General features: G+C 41.7%; 1 protein-coding gene across 2 annotated transcripts in view; it reads left to right on the top strand.

The window, feature by feature from the left end:
* Window positions 1-16,732, top strand: part of LOC101950235 (protein mono-ADP-ribosyltransferase PARP14) — an 89,017-nt gene that overhangs the window by 31,493 nt on the left and 40,792 nt on the right. For both annotated transcript variants that reach the window (XM_042843121.2, XM_042843119.2), the window contains exons 13-18: window positions 808-870; window positions 2,475-2,642; window positions 3,328-3,546; window positions 3,647-4,267; window positions 7,015-7,160; window positions 10,811-10,985. In XM_042843121.2, the coding sequence (XP_042699055.2) occupies window positions 808-870; window positions 2,475-2,642; window positions 3,328-3,546; window positions 3,647-4,267; window positions 7,015-7,160; window positions 10,811-10,985 (1,392 nt within the window). The remainder of the gene's footprint in view (window positions 1-807; window positions 871-2,474; window positions 2,643-3,327; window positions 3,547-3,646; window positions 4,268-7,014; window positions 7,161-10,810; window positions 10,986-16,732) is intronic.

Raw genomic sequence — 16,732 nt, 5'->3', positions numbered from 1 at the left:
AAGTTTATTCACCTAAATAAAGCTCCAAAATAAAACCCAAGAGTTCCAAAACGCAGTCCATCTGTCAGGTCACTCCCAAACTTTTCCTGCCTGTAGGCTCAATAGGGAAACCTTACGTCCCAAGTTTTTCTGCTGGAGCCTGATCACTCCAAGCAGTCGCCAATTCACCCTACAGGCCTTCCCCGTTTTGGCAGGCTACTTCCAGGCCTAATCTAGATGGAGCCTCAGGTTTGTGGCTCTTGCTTCCAAACCCCCCTGGGATTAGGTTCTTTCTTGCAGAACCCTTTTTTACTTCCTGCAGTTTCCTGAACTTCCCCCTACACTGCAGCCACTTGCTGCCCTTTATTGGGTTTTTTAAAGGCAGCACAGGTGTGCCTCTTTAGTAATAAGGATTCACTACCCCTACGCCCTCCAGCCCTCAAGAGGCAAGCCATCCTGACCCTGTTACAGTCTGTATGAAGTTTAAACATTACATAGAAAGTAAATCTTTCTCTTTTAAATATTATAAGCTTTATTTTTTTTATAGAAAGTTATTGGTTTCATCCCTATTAAATTTTATAGGACATATCTATAAGGAAGTAACAGTTTTATTTGACCTCATTGGGAACTGTTGGGTATTCAGCACTTTTGAAGATCAGGCAGATGCCTTAACAGGCATCTGATTTAGGCTTTTATTTTTTAAAAATCTTGGCCTATACTATTGCCAGATGTGAGATATATTGTGTACTCAGTCTTGTTGACCTAGATGAGACTTTAAGAGTACTCTTAATTTGATTTGTCAAACTAATATGACTTTTCTTATTTTAGGTGTCTCTAAGGCAATTCTGGAAGGTGCTGGACCACAGGTTGAAGCAGAATGTGCTCAGCTAGGTATAAATACAACATTTGTGACCTGCTTTCTAGAGGCACTGAGCACCCACTGTTTCCACTGAAGGCAGTGGGAGCGGTGGGTGCATACCACTGCTGAAAATTAACCTACTATTGTACTTGTGTTTATCCATGATCTCACAACTCCTTAATTAATTAATAAGATGCTCGTAAAACATCTTAAGAGATGTTAAAATAAAGTACAAAGCAAAAGAAAAATCCTTAAGAGATGTCAGCATCAAGGTAAATTAAAAGAACCTGCTCTGCCATATGACTCATCCTCTTGTGCCAGTAAAAACCTTCAAAACAGGGGAAAAATACAAAGGGTTAGATGGTGCCTTTGGTCAGAGCCTGAGCACTGGGTGGTACATATTTATATGTAATGAAATAAGCGGCACCACCCAGGAGAAGCCTCAGGAGACGTGCTTCTGACACAACCCTCTGACTTCCTTTCTTGTGTCTCCATTTTTCTGATGTTAGGAAGTAGCAATGTGCTTCTGGCCTATCCCAGCAACCCACCGCATCCTCTGCATGGCTCAGAGACAAGTAAAAAAGGAAAGTTCCTACCTTCGTGGAACTTACCATATATACTCGTTCATTAGCCCATTCATTTATAAGCCGACCCCCCCAAGATGGTTAGGTAAAAATAGCAACAACTGTATGACCCTTTCATAAGCCGACCCTATATTTCAGGGGTTGGCAAACTTTGGTTCTTGGCCTGTTAGGGCAAGCCGCTAGCGTGCCTGGACGTTTTGTTTACCTGGAGCCTTCACAGGCATGGAGCCCCTCAGCTCCCTGTGGCCGCGGTTCGCCGTTCCCAGCCATTGGGAGCTGCAGGAAGTGGCGTAGCTCCCATTGGCTGGGAACGGCGAACCACGGCCACAGGGAGCTGAGGGGCTCCATGCCTGCAGACGCTGCAGGTAAACAAAACGACAATGTATTAGATATTCAATTCAATGATTCCATAGAGTTTAAAATCATCAAATTTTGGTGGAGACCCGTTTATAAGCTGACCCCCACTCTTCGATGCGTCACTTTTTTTACCAAAAATATTCAGCTTATGAACGAGTATATACGTTATATCTAATTTTAGACATAAGATATCGAGGAATGATAAATACAACCAATGGAAGATAAAGATCCGACAGGAAAAAAATATGAGTTCTGTGTTTAAGTACACATAACTAGAGGGGAGAAGGTCAGGGAAGAGGTAAATGTGTAGATTAGCACTAAAAGGCAATTGAAGGAAGTGGGTCTGATGGGAGAGTTGAAAGAGGAGTGAGGCTGTGTAGTTCACAGAACCAGAGAGGAGAGTCCGGATACCAGTGAAGCACTGAGTTGCACCAAGCTGCCTGAGTGCACAGAGCAAACTGAGGAGTAAGGCCAGATAAGATGTGGAAGGAAGCTGAGCAGTGGACTTGAAAGCAGGGATGAGGGGTTTGAATCTGGTGAAGAAGGAGATTGGAAGCCAATGCAGGGGCTCAAGGAAAGGGTAGTACAGGCAGGTGGCAGGCGAAGATGATGATGATTTAGAAAAGTTTGCATTATGGTAATTAAAGGACTTATCACTTTCTGTCATGCCTTATATATTTTCTTTCATCTTTCAGCCTCACAACCTCACGATGACCTTATAACCACACAAGCAGGAAACCTGATGTGCAAAAAAATAATTCATCTTGTTGCCCAGAACGATACCAAATCTTTAGTCTCCAAAGTTCTCCAGGAGTGTGAACTGAAGAAGTACACATCAGTTGCCTTCCCAGCAATTGGAACAGGTTTATGTTTTTGTTGGAAAATAAAACTAAAACCAATCAGTCTTCTTGAGACCAAATTCATCCTGTGTGATTCCATTGACATCAGTGCTCCAGAGATTTGATTTACCTGAAAAGTTTATTCTCCTATATTAAGAAAATTGTTGTGGCATTGGGGCATTCAAATAACGTCTAGTGAAGGTCAAAGCAAGGATTTTGAAATGATAAGGAAGCTGGAGATCAGTGTTGTTAACTTAAATATAAAAACCATATCAAGTGATTTAGGACTGTCATGTTCTAACGTTAGAGACTTGAGAATATCCATATGATATTGCTATCTAGAGAACCATGAATGCTTGTCTCAGCTGATGTTTATGGATATCCCACTGGAAGGTGTCTATGTGCCTATTCCAGCTCCTACTGAAATCAGTGGAAGTTTCTACTCTGACTTCTGTAGGAGCAGGAGCAGGAACAGGCCTTGGATGGATGGGATATGAACCTATCTCCTTAGGCCCGATTCTTCCTTAGCCCTGCTTCTGCATTCCTGGGTCACCCAAAATATCCATTCAAATCAATGAGAATCACTGGAATCAAAGAATGCAGGATTGGGTGCTATGTTTAAGATCTAGTTGTGCCTGGGTCCATTACTTGAATAAAAGTATGTCTGTATTAAATGTCTTTCAACAACGTATTGTTATATTTGTTTCAGGTCAGGCAGGCCTTGATCCAGCAGTAGTAGCTAATAACATGATGGATGCTGTAGTTGATTTTGCAAGTGATAAATCTGTTCAAATTGTGAAAAACATTAAAATTATCATCTTCCAGCCACAACTACTAAGTGTGTTCCATGCATGTATGCAGAAAAGAGAAGGCACTGCTAATGTACCTGATACACCTGCATCAGAGTCCTTCTTGTCAAAATGTGCTTGTAAGTAGATGTCTGGTTGTTCATTTTTAAGCTGAGGCATAAATAACCATTATTTAATTTTAGCAACTGAGTAACTGCAAGTATTTATACTTCATTACAGCATTCTTTGGCTTTGGAAAACAGAAACATCATTCTTCGGCTACAGAAAAAAAGCCTGCAATGGTTTTGGAAAAGAAAATTGAGAGAACTGTTTTTCAGATTTGTGGTGAAAGCCAAAAAAATGTGGAAGATACTGTATCCTGGATTAAAAACCTGATTTTAAAGGAACAGCATGAAAGCACTATCTCAGATGAATGGATTTCAAGCTTTGATGACCAGGAATATAAGGAACTGACAGACCTCCAGAAGAAACTGTACATCATTATTCAGCTGGAATGCAAGGACCCTGTGCCCTTTATTCGAGTATCTGGTGTTACCAAAGACGTCTTACGTGCTTGCTTGGAAATTCAGTGCATGATCAAAAGAGTTAGAGCGGTTCAAGAAGAACAGTCCAAGGCAGAACTTCTCAGCAACCTAGTTGAGTGGCAATATCTAGAAAATAATCGGTACCTGCCTTTTGACAGGCTAACAAATCTACGCTTAGAGGATGCTGCAGCATTAAACCAAAAAGAGATTAACATCACCATTTGGAATAAAAACTATAAAGTGGATCTGGAAGCCAAACGTGCTATAGATGACACAGGGAAAATTATGGCCATTCTACGAGTCTCAAAAGATGAAGGTGAATGAAAGCTGTTTGGTGTTACTTAGGGCCACATTGTGTCTAGCTTAGCATGAGTGAGTTGTGGGGAGAATATACAAGGGAAAACAAAGTAGCAGTTCATGTGCACATCTGGAATACTAACAGTTCTGAGCAGCCATATGAGAAAGGTGCTAGATTCGGAAACAAAGATGATAAAGGCTCTTGGATTTATTAAAACTGAGAAATACAGAAAATAAATACCATGATGCCTACAAAGAACTCAATAATAATTCGTCAGCTAGTGTGCGGTGACCACCACTTGTCACGTAGATCAGAATCATCTCATTCGTACCCTGAGATTTCCCCTCTTTTGTTTGTTGTATCCATCTGTTGTCTCTCATCTTACACTTGAATTATATAAACGCTTCAGGGCAGGGGCCATCTTTCTATTAAATATGTACAGTCACAGTGGCATTGTAGCCTCCAAGTGCTACTGTAACACATATAATAATAATAAGAGGAGACTCCTGAAGGGAGCTGTTCATCATCTGCCCCCACCAGAATAAATGTTTAAGGAATAGTATAATTGCAGTTCTTTTTGGAGAGAGTTTCAGTTTTTATGAAATCGTTATCATTCTTGAAAAGACGTGATTGAGGAGGACTTAAACAGAGGGTTCCTTTGCTTTAAATCCAAGCCAGTTTCACATTGACTGACAACACAGCTAAGGTCTTAGCCTCTCTAACACGAACTGAGAAAGAGAAATGCAGCTGCGGTGGAGTTTGGCCTTTATATTTTGAGGGGAGGTTATGTTTAGCTTAATAAGGAAACTCCCTTGTTCTCCCAGATGCCTATTGACCGCCTGCTCTCCTGGGTGGCAAGGATTAATTGTGCCGATCTCCCATCCCCCATCACTTCCAGGCACAGAGACAAGAAAGAGATGAGGGTTGGCCTATATCCCCAAACTTTTCTACAGTCAACATTTCTGCTTTCCCCCATTTCATTCATTCATTCATAAGGAGGGGTCATGGTGAAAAATGCTACAAAAAGCCCTTCTTCAACACTGCAGGCTAATTTAGGCATTTCCAATATAGATTAATCTAAGGATATGCTAAATACTGAGGTCTTTATTCAGTTTTTACTCAGTCGTTAGGTAAAACTCCTATTACTTTGATGGGAGTTTACCTAGTTAAGGATTGTGTGAAAACTGAGCAAGGATGTCAGAGTGTGGCCCTTTAATAGTAATGTCAACACCATATTAGGGCCATATTCCAAGAACATTAATTTGTATGCAGTCCTCATTTGGACAAACTTACAGTGAGTGTAGTGCGAGTTTGCCTGAGTCCCCATTCAGGCTGAGTAAAAACCACGCAGGGCCAAATCTGTAGGCCCTTCTTTGAACGGTAATATTTAGAGTTGGAAGACTGGGCTGCCCGCCTGAATTTGATCACATAGCTGCTCAGTCCACAGAACCTTTCTTTCCCTGGTATAATGAAAACATTACAGACTAGAAACAAATTCCCTTAAAGGCACTACCACAATACAAATATGAAAAATATGAAGATGACAAATTGGTGTCTGGCTAAGAGTAAACACTTTGGAATGTCCCTAACCTCAATTAGATTTATCTGATAAGGGACAACCGATTGGAAGCAGAGTAGAAAACTCTGGGTCAGATTTTCCAATCTGGCTGAGCTAGGGTCAGCACAAAACTTGAAGCCACCTTTACAGTTCCCTCAATTCTGGGCCTCTTGGTTACAGTTATTGCAGCCAGGGAACAAGCTATCCTCATCTCTTTTTTTCTTAGCCACCACTTTGCATGGGGAGGAGTGTGGCACAGGAGCTGCTAGTGGGCTACTAGGGGAACTACAAAAAAATGGGGAGGTTAGTGAAATAGAAATTAAAAGGTACAGCACCAAAAGTAAAATCCCTCAAAGAAGATATATAGGAATTGGAAAAGATTCAGAAAAGGCAACAAAAATGATTAGGGGTATGGAATGGCTGCCATCTGAGGAGAGATTAATAAGACTGGGACTTTTCAACTTGTACAAAAAGACAACTAAGGCTAAGAAGTTTATAAAATCATGACTGGTGTGGAGAAAGTTAATAAGGAAGTGTTATTTACTCCTTCTCATAACATAAGAACTAGGGGTCACCAAATAAAATCAATAGGCAGCAGGTTTAAAACAAACAAAAGGAAGTATTTTTTCACACAATGCACAGTCAACCTGTGGAACTGCTTGCCAGAGGATGTTGTGAAGGCCAAGACTATAACAGGGTTCAAAAAAGAACTAGTAAGTTAATGGAGGATAGGTCCATCAATGTCTATTAGCCAAGATGGACAGGGATGGTGTCCCTAGCCTCTGTTTGCCAGAAGCTGGGAATAGGCAACAGGGGATGGATCACTTGATGATTACCTGTTCTGTTCATTCCCTCTGGGGCACCTGGCATTGGCCACGGTTGGAAGACAGGACCCTGGGCTAGATGGACCTTTGGTCTAACCCAGTATGGCCGTTCTTATGTTTTTACCTGTGAACCTTCAGATGTCTGGCTAAGATAGGTTTATGGCTGCTTTGAGCTGCCAGAAGGGTGGAAAGCAGCCTGGGTGCATCCGTAAATCTGATCCAGAAGCCATGGATTATGCATTCTCTTGACAAAGAATGGCATTAATTAGAGATTGCATAATAAATGGGTGTTCTACTTTCAGACGGGATTTGAAATAAGGCATATGCCTGCATAACCAGAGGAATCTAGTGTAAATCATATTAACAGAATGTTTACTTTGCAGGTAAACAGTTAGTAACTCTCCCTGAAGAGTGGTGTGATATGAAACAAGAACGTGTCAAAGTGGTGGAGCTACATCAAGAAATGAAAGAATATCAAGATGTTCAGATGAAGTTTCAAGAGACATGTTCATCATTCAAAATTGAAAAGGTAAAATGCTGTCCTGGTTTCTGAGCCTAGATATCTTGGTGACTGGCACTAGATTAGATAACGAAGGGTGGACGAAGAGTTGGTTTGGATTTCTAAATTTGGACAGCTCCTTGATAGGAGAGGAATGAATAATAGATTCATACATTCCAAGGTCAGAAAGGATCATTATGATCATCTAGTCTGACCACCTGTATAAAACAGGCCATAGAATTTCCCCAAAATAATTCATTTTGAACAAGAGCAGATCTTTTAAAAAACATCCAATCTTGATTTTAAAATTGTCAGTGATAGAGAATCCACCAGGACAAATGGTAAATTGTTCCATTTGTTAATTACCCTTGCCATTAAAAATGCATGCCTTCTTTCCAGTCTGAATTTGTCTAGCTTCAACTTCCAACCATGCGCAGACACAGTGAAGAATATCCTTTCCTAGTCTGTTTTTATTTATAATATATAGAGATCCTATTATTGCTTTGAAGAAGGAAGCTCAAAAAAGAAGGTAAGCTATCACAGATATAGCACCAGCTTTCGGAAGTCTAGCAAAGTCACTCTGCCCGACCTTACAGTGAGACTGCTTCTCAGAACAAGTCTTCTCAAGACAGTACTGAGAATGGGGGCTGGTGGTGGAAAGACATCAGCACTACCTTTCTTCCACCCTACATCTCAGACCACAACCTCTGCTGGTATAAATCAGCTTCGTTCCATTGAAGCCAATGAAATGATGCTGGTTTATATCAGCTGAATATCTGGGTCCAGATCTCCTATGACAGGTCTTCTTGGGAGGGAAGCTCATCAGTCTGCTAGCATCTATCAAAAGAATGTAGGAGATCATCTCTCCTCTCTAGAGTCTTTATGAGCTGGTTGATGGCCCCTCCCCTGTCCAGTGCTTTTAGGGAGTGGCCAGCATTCCCCTTTCAGAAACATGGGATGCTTCGTGGAGATTTCCCCTGGAACCTCCAAATTCCTTCTGAGATCTTCCTAGGTGTAACTAGTCAGGAAAAGCAAGACCCGATAGCTCCTCTGATTGGTTCCACTGCTGTGCTTCTTTAAGAGCTAACTGCACACTAGAGATGACTACACACAGGGAATTCCTTACAAAAAATATAATAAAAAGGGACTTGACCATGAAGATGGTTGCTACCATTATATCTACACTAGCTTTTTTCCTAAAATCTCTCCCTACTGCATTACGTGCAGCTCTGCCAGTGGGAGCATACTATAGACCAGTTGCTGGGGTTATAATCACCATGTACTCTAATCCTGCTGAGAGCAAGTCTAGGCAACATGGGGTCAGATTTTTAAAGGTACACCTCTACCCCGATATAACGAGACCTGATATAACACGAATTCGGATATAATGCGGTAAAGCAGCAGGGAGCCCCGGGCCCTTTAAAGCGCTGCCCGAGCCCTGCTGCTTTACCGTGTTATATCCAAATTTGTGTGGAGCCCCGGGCCCTTTAAATCCCCGCCCAAGCCCAGCTTCCGGGGCTCCGGCAGCCGGGCTCGGGTGCGGATTTAAAGGGCCAGAGGCTCCAGCCACTGCGGGGAGCCCTGGCCCCTTTAAAGCGCTGCCCGAGCCCCACTGCCGGAGCTCCGGAGGTGATTTAGAGGGCCCGGGGCTTCCCGCAGCGGCAGGAGCCTCTGGATATAATGCAGTTTCACCTCTAACGCGGTAAGATTTTTTGGCTCCCGCGGACCGCGTTATATCGAGGTAGAGGCGTGTTTAGGTCCCTAAAAATGCAGATAGGCACTTAGTGGTTGAAATCAATGGGAGTTAGACACCTAAGTGCCTTTGAAAATCTCACTCAGCTCCTGTCTACATCTTTATGTGCCTAAATGTCTTTAAAAATCTGGCCCATGGTGTTTAAAACGCTGGCTGCCAGCACCTTGTCTGCACTAGCACTTCCACTGTTACTGCCAGCAGTGCAGTTGCACCAGTGGTACTACAAAGATGGGAGACTTCAGGAAAATTACTAGTGTAGACAAAGCCAACATCTCACCTGCTGGTGTGTGCAAACAACCTGCTAGTTAGATGATTTGGGAGAATATTAAGGATCTACAAAAAGAATCTTAACACTGGCAAAGCAGATGGTATCGATATCACCATAATGCTAACCATTATCAAAGTTAACATCACAGTTAAAATATTCAAAGCAAATCTTATTCAGCATATAAGTCATATGTTTAGTACACGATATTAACCCTTTCATAGTAGCCTTTCTGCTACAGTGAAACATAGCAATGTACTGTTGTTTAAATTCTAGCACCCAAGAAGCTAAACTAAGGAGGAGTGCAGGAGAACAGATCTCTAAAAGCAGAGGATAAGCTCTCCTTCCTCTTCATCCCACTGGTTTGGGGGAGCTCTCCCTTCTTTCTGGCTGGGGTAGTGAGGACTTTCCAAGCAAGAGAATCTGAAGTGTGAGCAATAGGAGGAGATACCTTTCCACTTCCTCTCCCATAAAAGACATTCTGCCCACTGGCCATCTCCCTCTCTTTTCCAGACCAAACGCTGCCAGTTGCTTCTCCACTTGCTGAGGAGAAAAGACACACAAACAATACATAATCATTTAATTTTATGCAAAATCCCTCTTTTGAAATACCTTAAATCTTCTAACATGTCCTGGAGCAGGACTTTAGACCTACCAGTTATAATAATTGTTACAACAGTACAGATGTGCCATCTTGCTCAAGTCTAAATGATGGCGATTAGATGAATTGGGATGTTCTGCTACACAGATTACCACATTGCTAATTCACACATGCATACACTTGTTTAGCTGGATGTAGGCCTGGTGGGGCACTGTTTCCTTTCAGATACACTTCTTGGCTGGTCTCTACTCTTTTCCTTTTGATGCATGCCGATCATCACAAGAAGCTACCACATCATCATATAATAGCAAGACAGTAACAACATCCACCAAAACTGGTGATCTCCCCATCATATTTTGATATATTTTAACCACTGCAACATGCCATTTGAGAGCTAGCACCTCACTGAAGATATATAAAAGATACGGGACAGCTGTGAAATGGTACAGAGAGAATCTAACTAACGAACCTTTTCCTAAATGGCTATGTTATTTTTGTAACTACACTTGTCTTACCGCACATTCTAAATATTTTTGATATCCTGTTAACCAACTATAAAAATGACATATCAGTCACAGAATGAGGCTCTGAAAGCAAAATATTTTGTATCACGTTGTGGGCCAGGTGCTGCTCTCAAGTGATGCCAATATCAATCTGCTTTAATTGCAGGTGTTGGTCATTATCAATATCATGTCTCATTTTTTAACTTTGTAGATTGAGAGCATAGAACATCCTTACTGCGCTGGCAGGCCTGCCTAATAAAGAAGCAGGAGATGGATACCAAAAATGGCAGCACAAATAATGAGAAGCTTCTATTTCATGGAATACCTAGTGCTGCATTTATCATAACTAATCACAATGACACAATCCGTGCCAGTCACACCATCAGTTATACCCATGTCAATTTGGAGAAATTACATCGTTTAGTGGAGTTACACAAGAGAAATATCAGTATAAATAGGGCTAGAAAATGCCCCTTTGTAATTAATCATCATGTTTTTCGGATTTGCTGCCAAGGGTTTTGGTCATTATCATAATATTTCATTTTTCTAATGTTGTAGATTGAAAGGATACAAAATCCATTCTACTGGCAGACCTACCAAATAAAAAAGCAGGAGATGGATTCCAAAAATGGCAATACAAATAACGAGAGGCGTCTATTTCATGGAACAACGAGTGGCTCATTAACCATTATTAATAATAAGGGATTTAATCGCAGTTACGCCGGAATGAATGGTAATGTGAAATTTAAAGCATGTTGCTTTCATACGCATGGGATAAAATAGGATGGCAAGGTGTAACGTTATCATGCCGTCTATATACACATGCCTCAGATGCACAGTAATTCCTTATTGGCCCGGGAGACTATTCCTTTCTGTACATAGGTTGTATTCTGTATTTGCCTCAGCTGTTCTCCATTGCAGTCATGACTCAGCTTTAGAAGTAATAATACAATAATGATTCTTAACACTTCGATACTTCCTTTCATCAGAAGATCTCAGAGCACTTCACAATGTTAATGCATTTAGGCTCCTACCATCCCTGTAAAGCAAGGAAATATTATCCTCATTTTATAGATGGGGAAACCACGGCATAAAGAGGTTAAGCATCTTGCCAAGGGACCAATAGCTGAACTGAAAATAGACCTCGGGAGTTTTGACTACCAGCCCTCTTTTTGTATATGCCAAATAGTGCATCAAAGATACATGTGTGCAGCCAACATAAAACAAAATTCAAATGTGATCAACTGATTAAGTTCTCTTGTGAGCCTGGAATCAGCAAGGTGATTTTATGGGACAGTATTACTTTAAAAGTTAACTAATTGTTGTGCTGATAGTCCCACCACAGTCTGGTCAGTGGAGGCATGCATTTCCTATTTATATCAGTCTGGATTGTCTCCCTCCACATGTAGATCTCACACCTACCATGCTGAAGAAGGATAAACCTCCTTTGCAGAATGGAAAGGGGTGGAGAATGGCAGATCAGAGAGATCTGTGAATTGGCTGGGAGCGTATAAGTATTTTGTCCATTTGGTCCTGTGAAGGTTAATCAGAAAAGATAATACAGCATAGTACTAAATGTTCTTTTTGGTATGGGTACAACTGTGATCAGAGTGAGTCACTGGTGAAGTGGTTCTAGTGGATCTGTGCTGCCAGGGAGCTGGACCTGACTTCCTGGGATTGGCCAAAAATGGAAATGAGCCCCACAGTCTGTTCTGTAGGGGTGAACCTCAGTCCTCAAAACAAAATGATAGAGGAGGAATTCTGCAGGGAGATTCTCTAGGTGTCCTGTCCCAGAGTCCTCTCACCGGCCCCCAATTTTGTAGAGTACTGTGAGACAATACTATTACTGCTGTATAACTGACAATATTATGTCAGATCATCCATCTTTCTGTCTCTGCTTCCCTTCTCGGCCCCAATGTCCCTCCAGAAACTCCCTATTTGTTTCCCATTTTCAGAACCCCCGATCTCTGCCTTCTTCCAGGAAATACCCCCTCATTTTCCATGTTGATTGGTGCACTAGATACACCTAAGATAGAGATTCAGAGATAGCCATTAAAAGATAACATTTGCCAACCTACCATACATCCGATTTATTTTCTGTTCAAGGTGTCAGAATAAAGTGGTATCTCAGGTACTGCTGTCTGGAAAATGCTGTTGACAAATACTGATTTTTTTTTTTTTTTAATAATGTTCACTGTGGACAAATAGAGCATCTCACATGGCTATGACACGTAGCTCTAATATTTGCCTGTTGTTTTCAGTATGATGTACTGATAATATCTAACCCTTACAATACTACCCAATTTCAGGATAGATGACACTTGGAAGCTGAGTACCTCGTGAGAGCTGGAAGCAGTTCTTGCCTGTGTATTTATCTAGGATTTGCTGGACTGTGTTGGGAGTGGGATGGGTGGGTCTTTGTGGTTTATTTTTTTGGTGTGGAGCGGTTATAGGAGGAGAGTTTAGGCAGCTGGTAGGTGCTATGTGTTTGGGGGGTGTGTGTATGTAGTAGGAGGATTCAACAGCTGGGATTGGACTCAGATTTCTTATTGGGGCGAGGGTAAAGGGAGAATTAGGCTACTTTGCCAGTCTGTGAATGAATATAGTTGTATGCAGAAGCTCAGTGTAGTTTAATATGCTCATCTTCAGTGTTCTGCTGTGCCTGTTTTAGCTAATGACTCACTGCTCCAATGGAAGCGCTAGGAGGTATTGTGTTTGAAGCAGAAAGTGTCTCTCAAAGGTCTGGGGAGTGTGGCCGATGCATTAGCTTTGGAGAGTATGCAGCATCTGCTCTCCTCTCCACCTAGATAGTTCTTCTCAGGTCTACTTTTACCTTTGACAGTGTGTCTCAGATCAGGACACAGTTATTCATAACCAGTCAACAAGTTTTTATTAATTCACCCAGAACCCCATAGGTATATAATCAACAGTTGTCAGTTCTTCAGTATTTGTAATACATTTATTAATTTTCAGGTCATTCTGCAAGATGTAAAGATGCACTTTGTCTAGGGTTTGATTTGAAATGGACTAGTTTAACACATCAAAAACACTTGCTTAAAAGTTTTCTTTGACGTTCTACTACTCTAGTTTGCTTGAACTTACAAAGGAGAAACATTTTTAGAATCACTTAGTTAAAATACCCAAATAAATTTCCTTGAAGTCTGACTAGAAAGTGTGCAGACCCAACCAGTTTCTTATTATCTGGGATTCCTTAGACATGCCTCAAACATTTAAGATATGGATTGTTGGTCTTCTGTTGTGAGCAAGCAGAGGTGGGGTGAACAAAGGTACATCTTGTAACCACGGCTTGTAACAATGGAATGGCTGCCATATGAGGAGAGATTAATAAGACTGGGACTTTTCAGCTTGGAAAAAAGTCGACTAAGGGGGGATATGATTGAGGTCTATAAAATCATGACTGGGGTGGAGACAGTAAATAAGGAAGTGTTATTTATTCCTTCTCATAACAGAAGAACTAGGGGTCACCAAATGAAATTAATAGGCAGCAGGTTTAAAACAAACAAAAGGAAGTATTTTTTCACACAACGCACAGTCAACCTGTAGAACTTCTTGCCAGAGAAGGCCAAGACTATAACAGTGTTCAAAAAAGAACTAGATAAGTTAATGGAGGATAGGTCCATCAATGTCTATTAGCCAAGATGGACAGGGATGGTGTCCCTAGCCTCTGTTTGCCAGAAGCTGGGAATGGGTGACAGGGGATGGATAACTTGATGATTACCTGTTCTGTTCATTCCCTCTGGCCACTGTCGGACGACAGAATCCTGGGCTAGATGAACCTTTGGTCTGACCCAGTATGGCCGTTCTTATGTTCTAACCTTGTTTGTATACTCAATGGAGTGATCACTTTCCTGATTTAGGGACCAGAAGATGTATAGTTATTAACAATATATTGAAGGCATATTTGATATCTGTGCACTTCACGCCCATTCTGCTTATGAAATACTATTTGTTTTAGCAATTTTCTCCAGATATCAGTAAGAAGGAATGGGCCCCAGTGCAAGAAACATGGTGCCACTGCAGTCATGACATCTGTAACACAAATATATGAAATTGTAATAGTGTGAAAGAGAGATTCCACAGAGGATAAACAGAGAGAGTGTAATGTCCTGCAGCAGCTCCACAGTGAGAGAAGAACCTGGAGCTAAGTGATAAACTGCCAGCTCGATATTATTACACTTGACATTGGTAAAAGGCTCCATGCCAAGTTGGGAATGGTGCTGTAGCCCTAATTTCAATCCCAGATGTTCTTTTTTTATTTATGGCAAGGTTTGGCAAAGGTTGTAGGCATCTTGGGTATAGAAAAGTGAAAGACAAATGATGGTTGCTCATGAAAAATTCTCAAATCTTTCTCTTTCTGATCACAGCTGCATGCTATGGGAATGGAACCTACTTTGCTGTCAGTGCCAGTTATTCTGCCCATGATACCTACTCAAAACCAGATACAGATGGGAAAAAATACATGTATCTGGCCCGAGTCCTCGTTGGAGAATATTGTGCTGGACAAAAAGGAATAATTGCACCACCATCAAAAAACAACACTGATCCTACAGATCTGTTTGATAGTGTGACTGACAATAAGACAAATCCATCGATGTTTGTCATATTTAATGACATTCAAGCTTACCCGGAATATCTTATTACTTTCACTAAATAAGCATTCTTGGTTACATACAAGAGACTTTTAATCTTTATTTTGTAAGATTACCTCAAAGACCATAAATTAATGAGAAAACATTTGCAGTGAAGGATGGTAAAACATATTTTACTATGTTAGCTTTTTAAAGTTTGATTGCTATGCATATGCCCAGTTGCTTAAATACAATTTCATAATAGTCAAAAAACAAGAGAACCTACTTTTAAAAAATATTTGCAACTACTAGAACAGGGGTCGGCAAACTACGGCCCGGGGGCCACATCCAGCCCTTCAGACATTTTAATCCGGCCCTTGAGTTCCCATTGGGGAGTGGGCTCCAGGGCTTGCCCTGCTCTGGCGCTCCAGCCGGGGGGCGGGGTTGGGAGTTTGCCCCATTCCACGCATACCGTGGCTCCGCCCGGCTCCTGGAAGCAACGGCATGTCCCCCCTCTGGCTCCTATGCGTAGGGGCATCCAGGGGGCTAGGATTCTGACCCCACCCCAAGTGCGGCACCCACAGCTCCCATTGGCTGGGAACTGCGGCCAATGGGAGCTGCAGAGGCGGCACCTGTGGATGGGGCAGCGCACAGAGCCGCCTGGCCACACCTCAACATAGGAGCTGCAGGAGGGGCATGCCGCTGCTTCCAGGAGCTGCTTGAGGTAAGCGCTGCCCAGAATCTGCATCCCTGACCCCCTACAGCGCCCTAAACCCCTGCCCCAGCCCTGATCCCCTTCCCACCCTCCAAACCCCTCAGTCCCAGCCTGGAGCACCCTCCTGCACTGCCAACCTCTCATCTCCAGCCCCACCCCAGAGCCCACACGTCCAGCTAGAGCCCTCACCCCCTGCACCTCAACCCCCAATTTCGTGAGCATTCATGGCCTACCATATAATTCCCAGATGTGGCCTTCAGGCCAAAAAGTTTGTCCACCACTGTACTAGAACATGCAAACAGTTTACACTGCATGAAGTTTCGAGTTCAGTTTTCAAAAATGAAAACTGCTCAATTACATTACATATCAACCAAATGAAAAATATTCTTGCATTGTATCCAAACACATTTTAATTATTAGTCTTTCTTATTCAGAATTATGACTGAGCACAACTAATAATTCTACAAGCCAGGTATTCAGTTCTTGAGTTTGTATATTTTACAGCAGAGTCTAACGTAAATCAAGGAACAAATAAACTTAAAATAGTACCAATTAATAACTGAATGTCCTAAACCTTATGATGCTAATATTCTGAACAATTGTACTTCAGACAGCTTCTTACTCAGTCTGTATCTTCATTAAAGATGTCATCAGGTTATAGTTATAGTACCTGCAATAAAGCTGAATTAGTTACAGTAAATGGTTATTGCATGTTGTGTTATACTGATAGCATTTGCTCTGGGGTAGTGTGTATTTCTGTTATAAATCTCTGTTACTGTGTTTTCATAATTCATCTATGAAAATATGGACTGCAAATTTTCTAATTAGGTTTTGCTTTTTTAGAAAAACTTTACTCTCAGGATTTTTCTATATGACTAGACCATAACTTTAAAAAAAAAAGACATTTAAAAGCTATACATAACAGCAATATCACATTCCATAAGCTTTCATTCGGCAGCAGCACATAGCATAGGGTCTGACCTTCCAAAAACTTACTGGGATAGCTCAGAGGCCTGTGGGATAGCTCAGAGGCCTGTGGCACCTTATTGACTAACAGACGTTTTGGAGCATGAGCTTTCGGGGGTGAATACCTACCCACTTCTTCAGATGCATGTCAGGCAGGGGGCTGGACTCGATGACCTTTCAGGCTCCCTTCCAGTTCTATGAGATAAGTAT

Source organism: Chrysemys picta, chromosome 11 (genome assembly GCF_011386835.1).
Source record: "Chrysemys picta bellii isolate R12L10 chromosome 11, ASM1138683v2, whole genome shotgun sequence".
Lineage (NCBI taxonomy): Eukaryota > Metazoa > Chordata > Testudines > Emydidae > Chrysemys > Chrysemys picta.
This window is presented reverse-complemented; position numbering and strand designations above follow the sequence as displayed.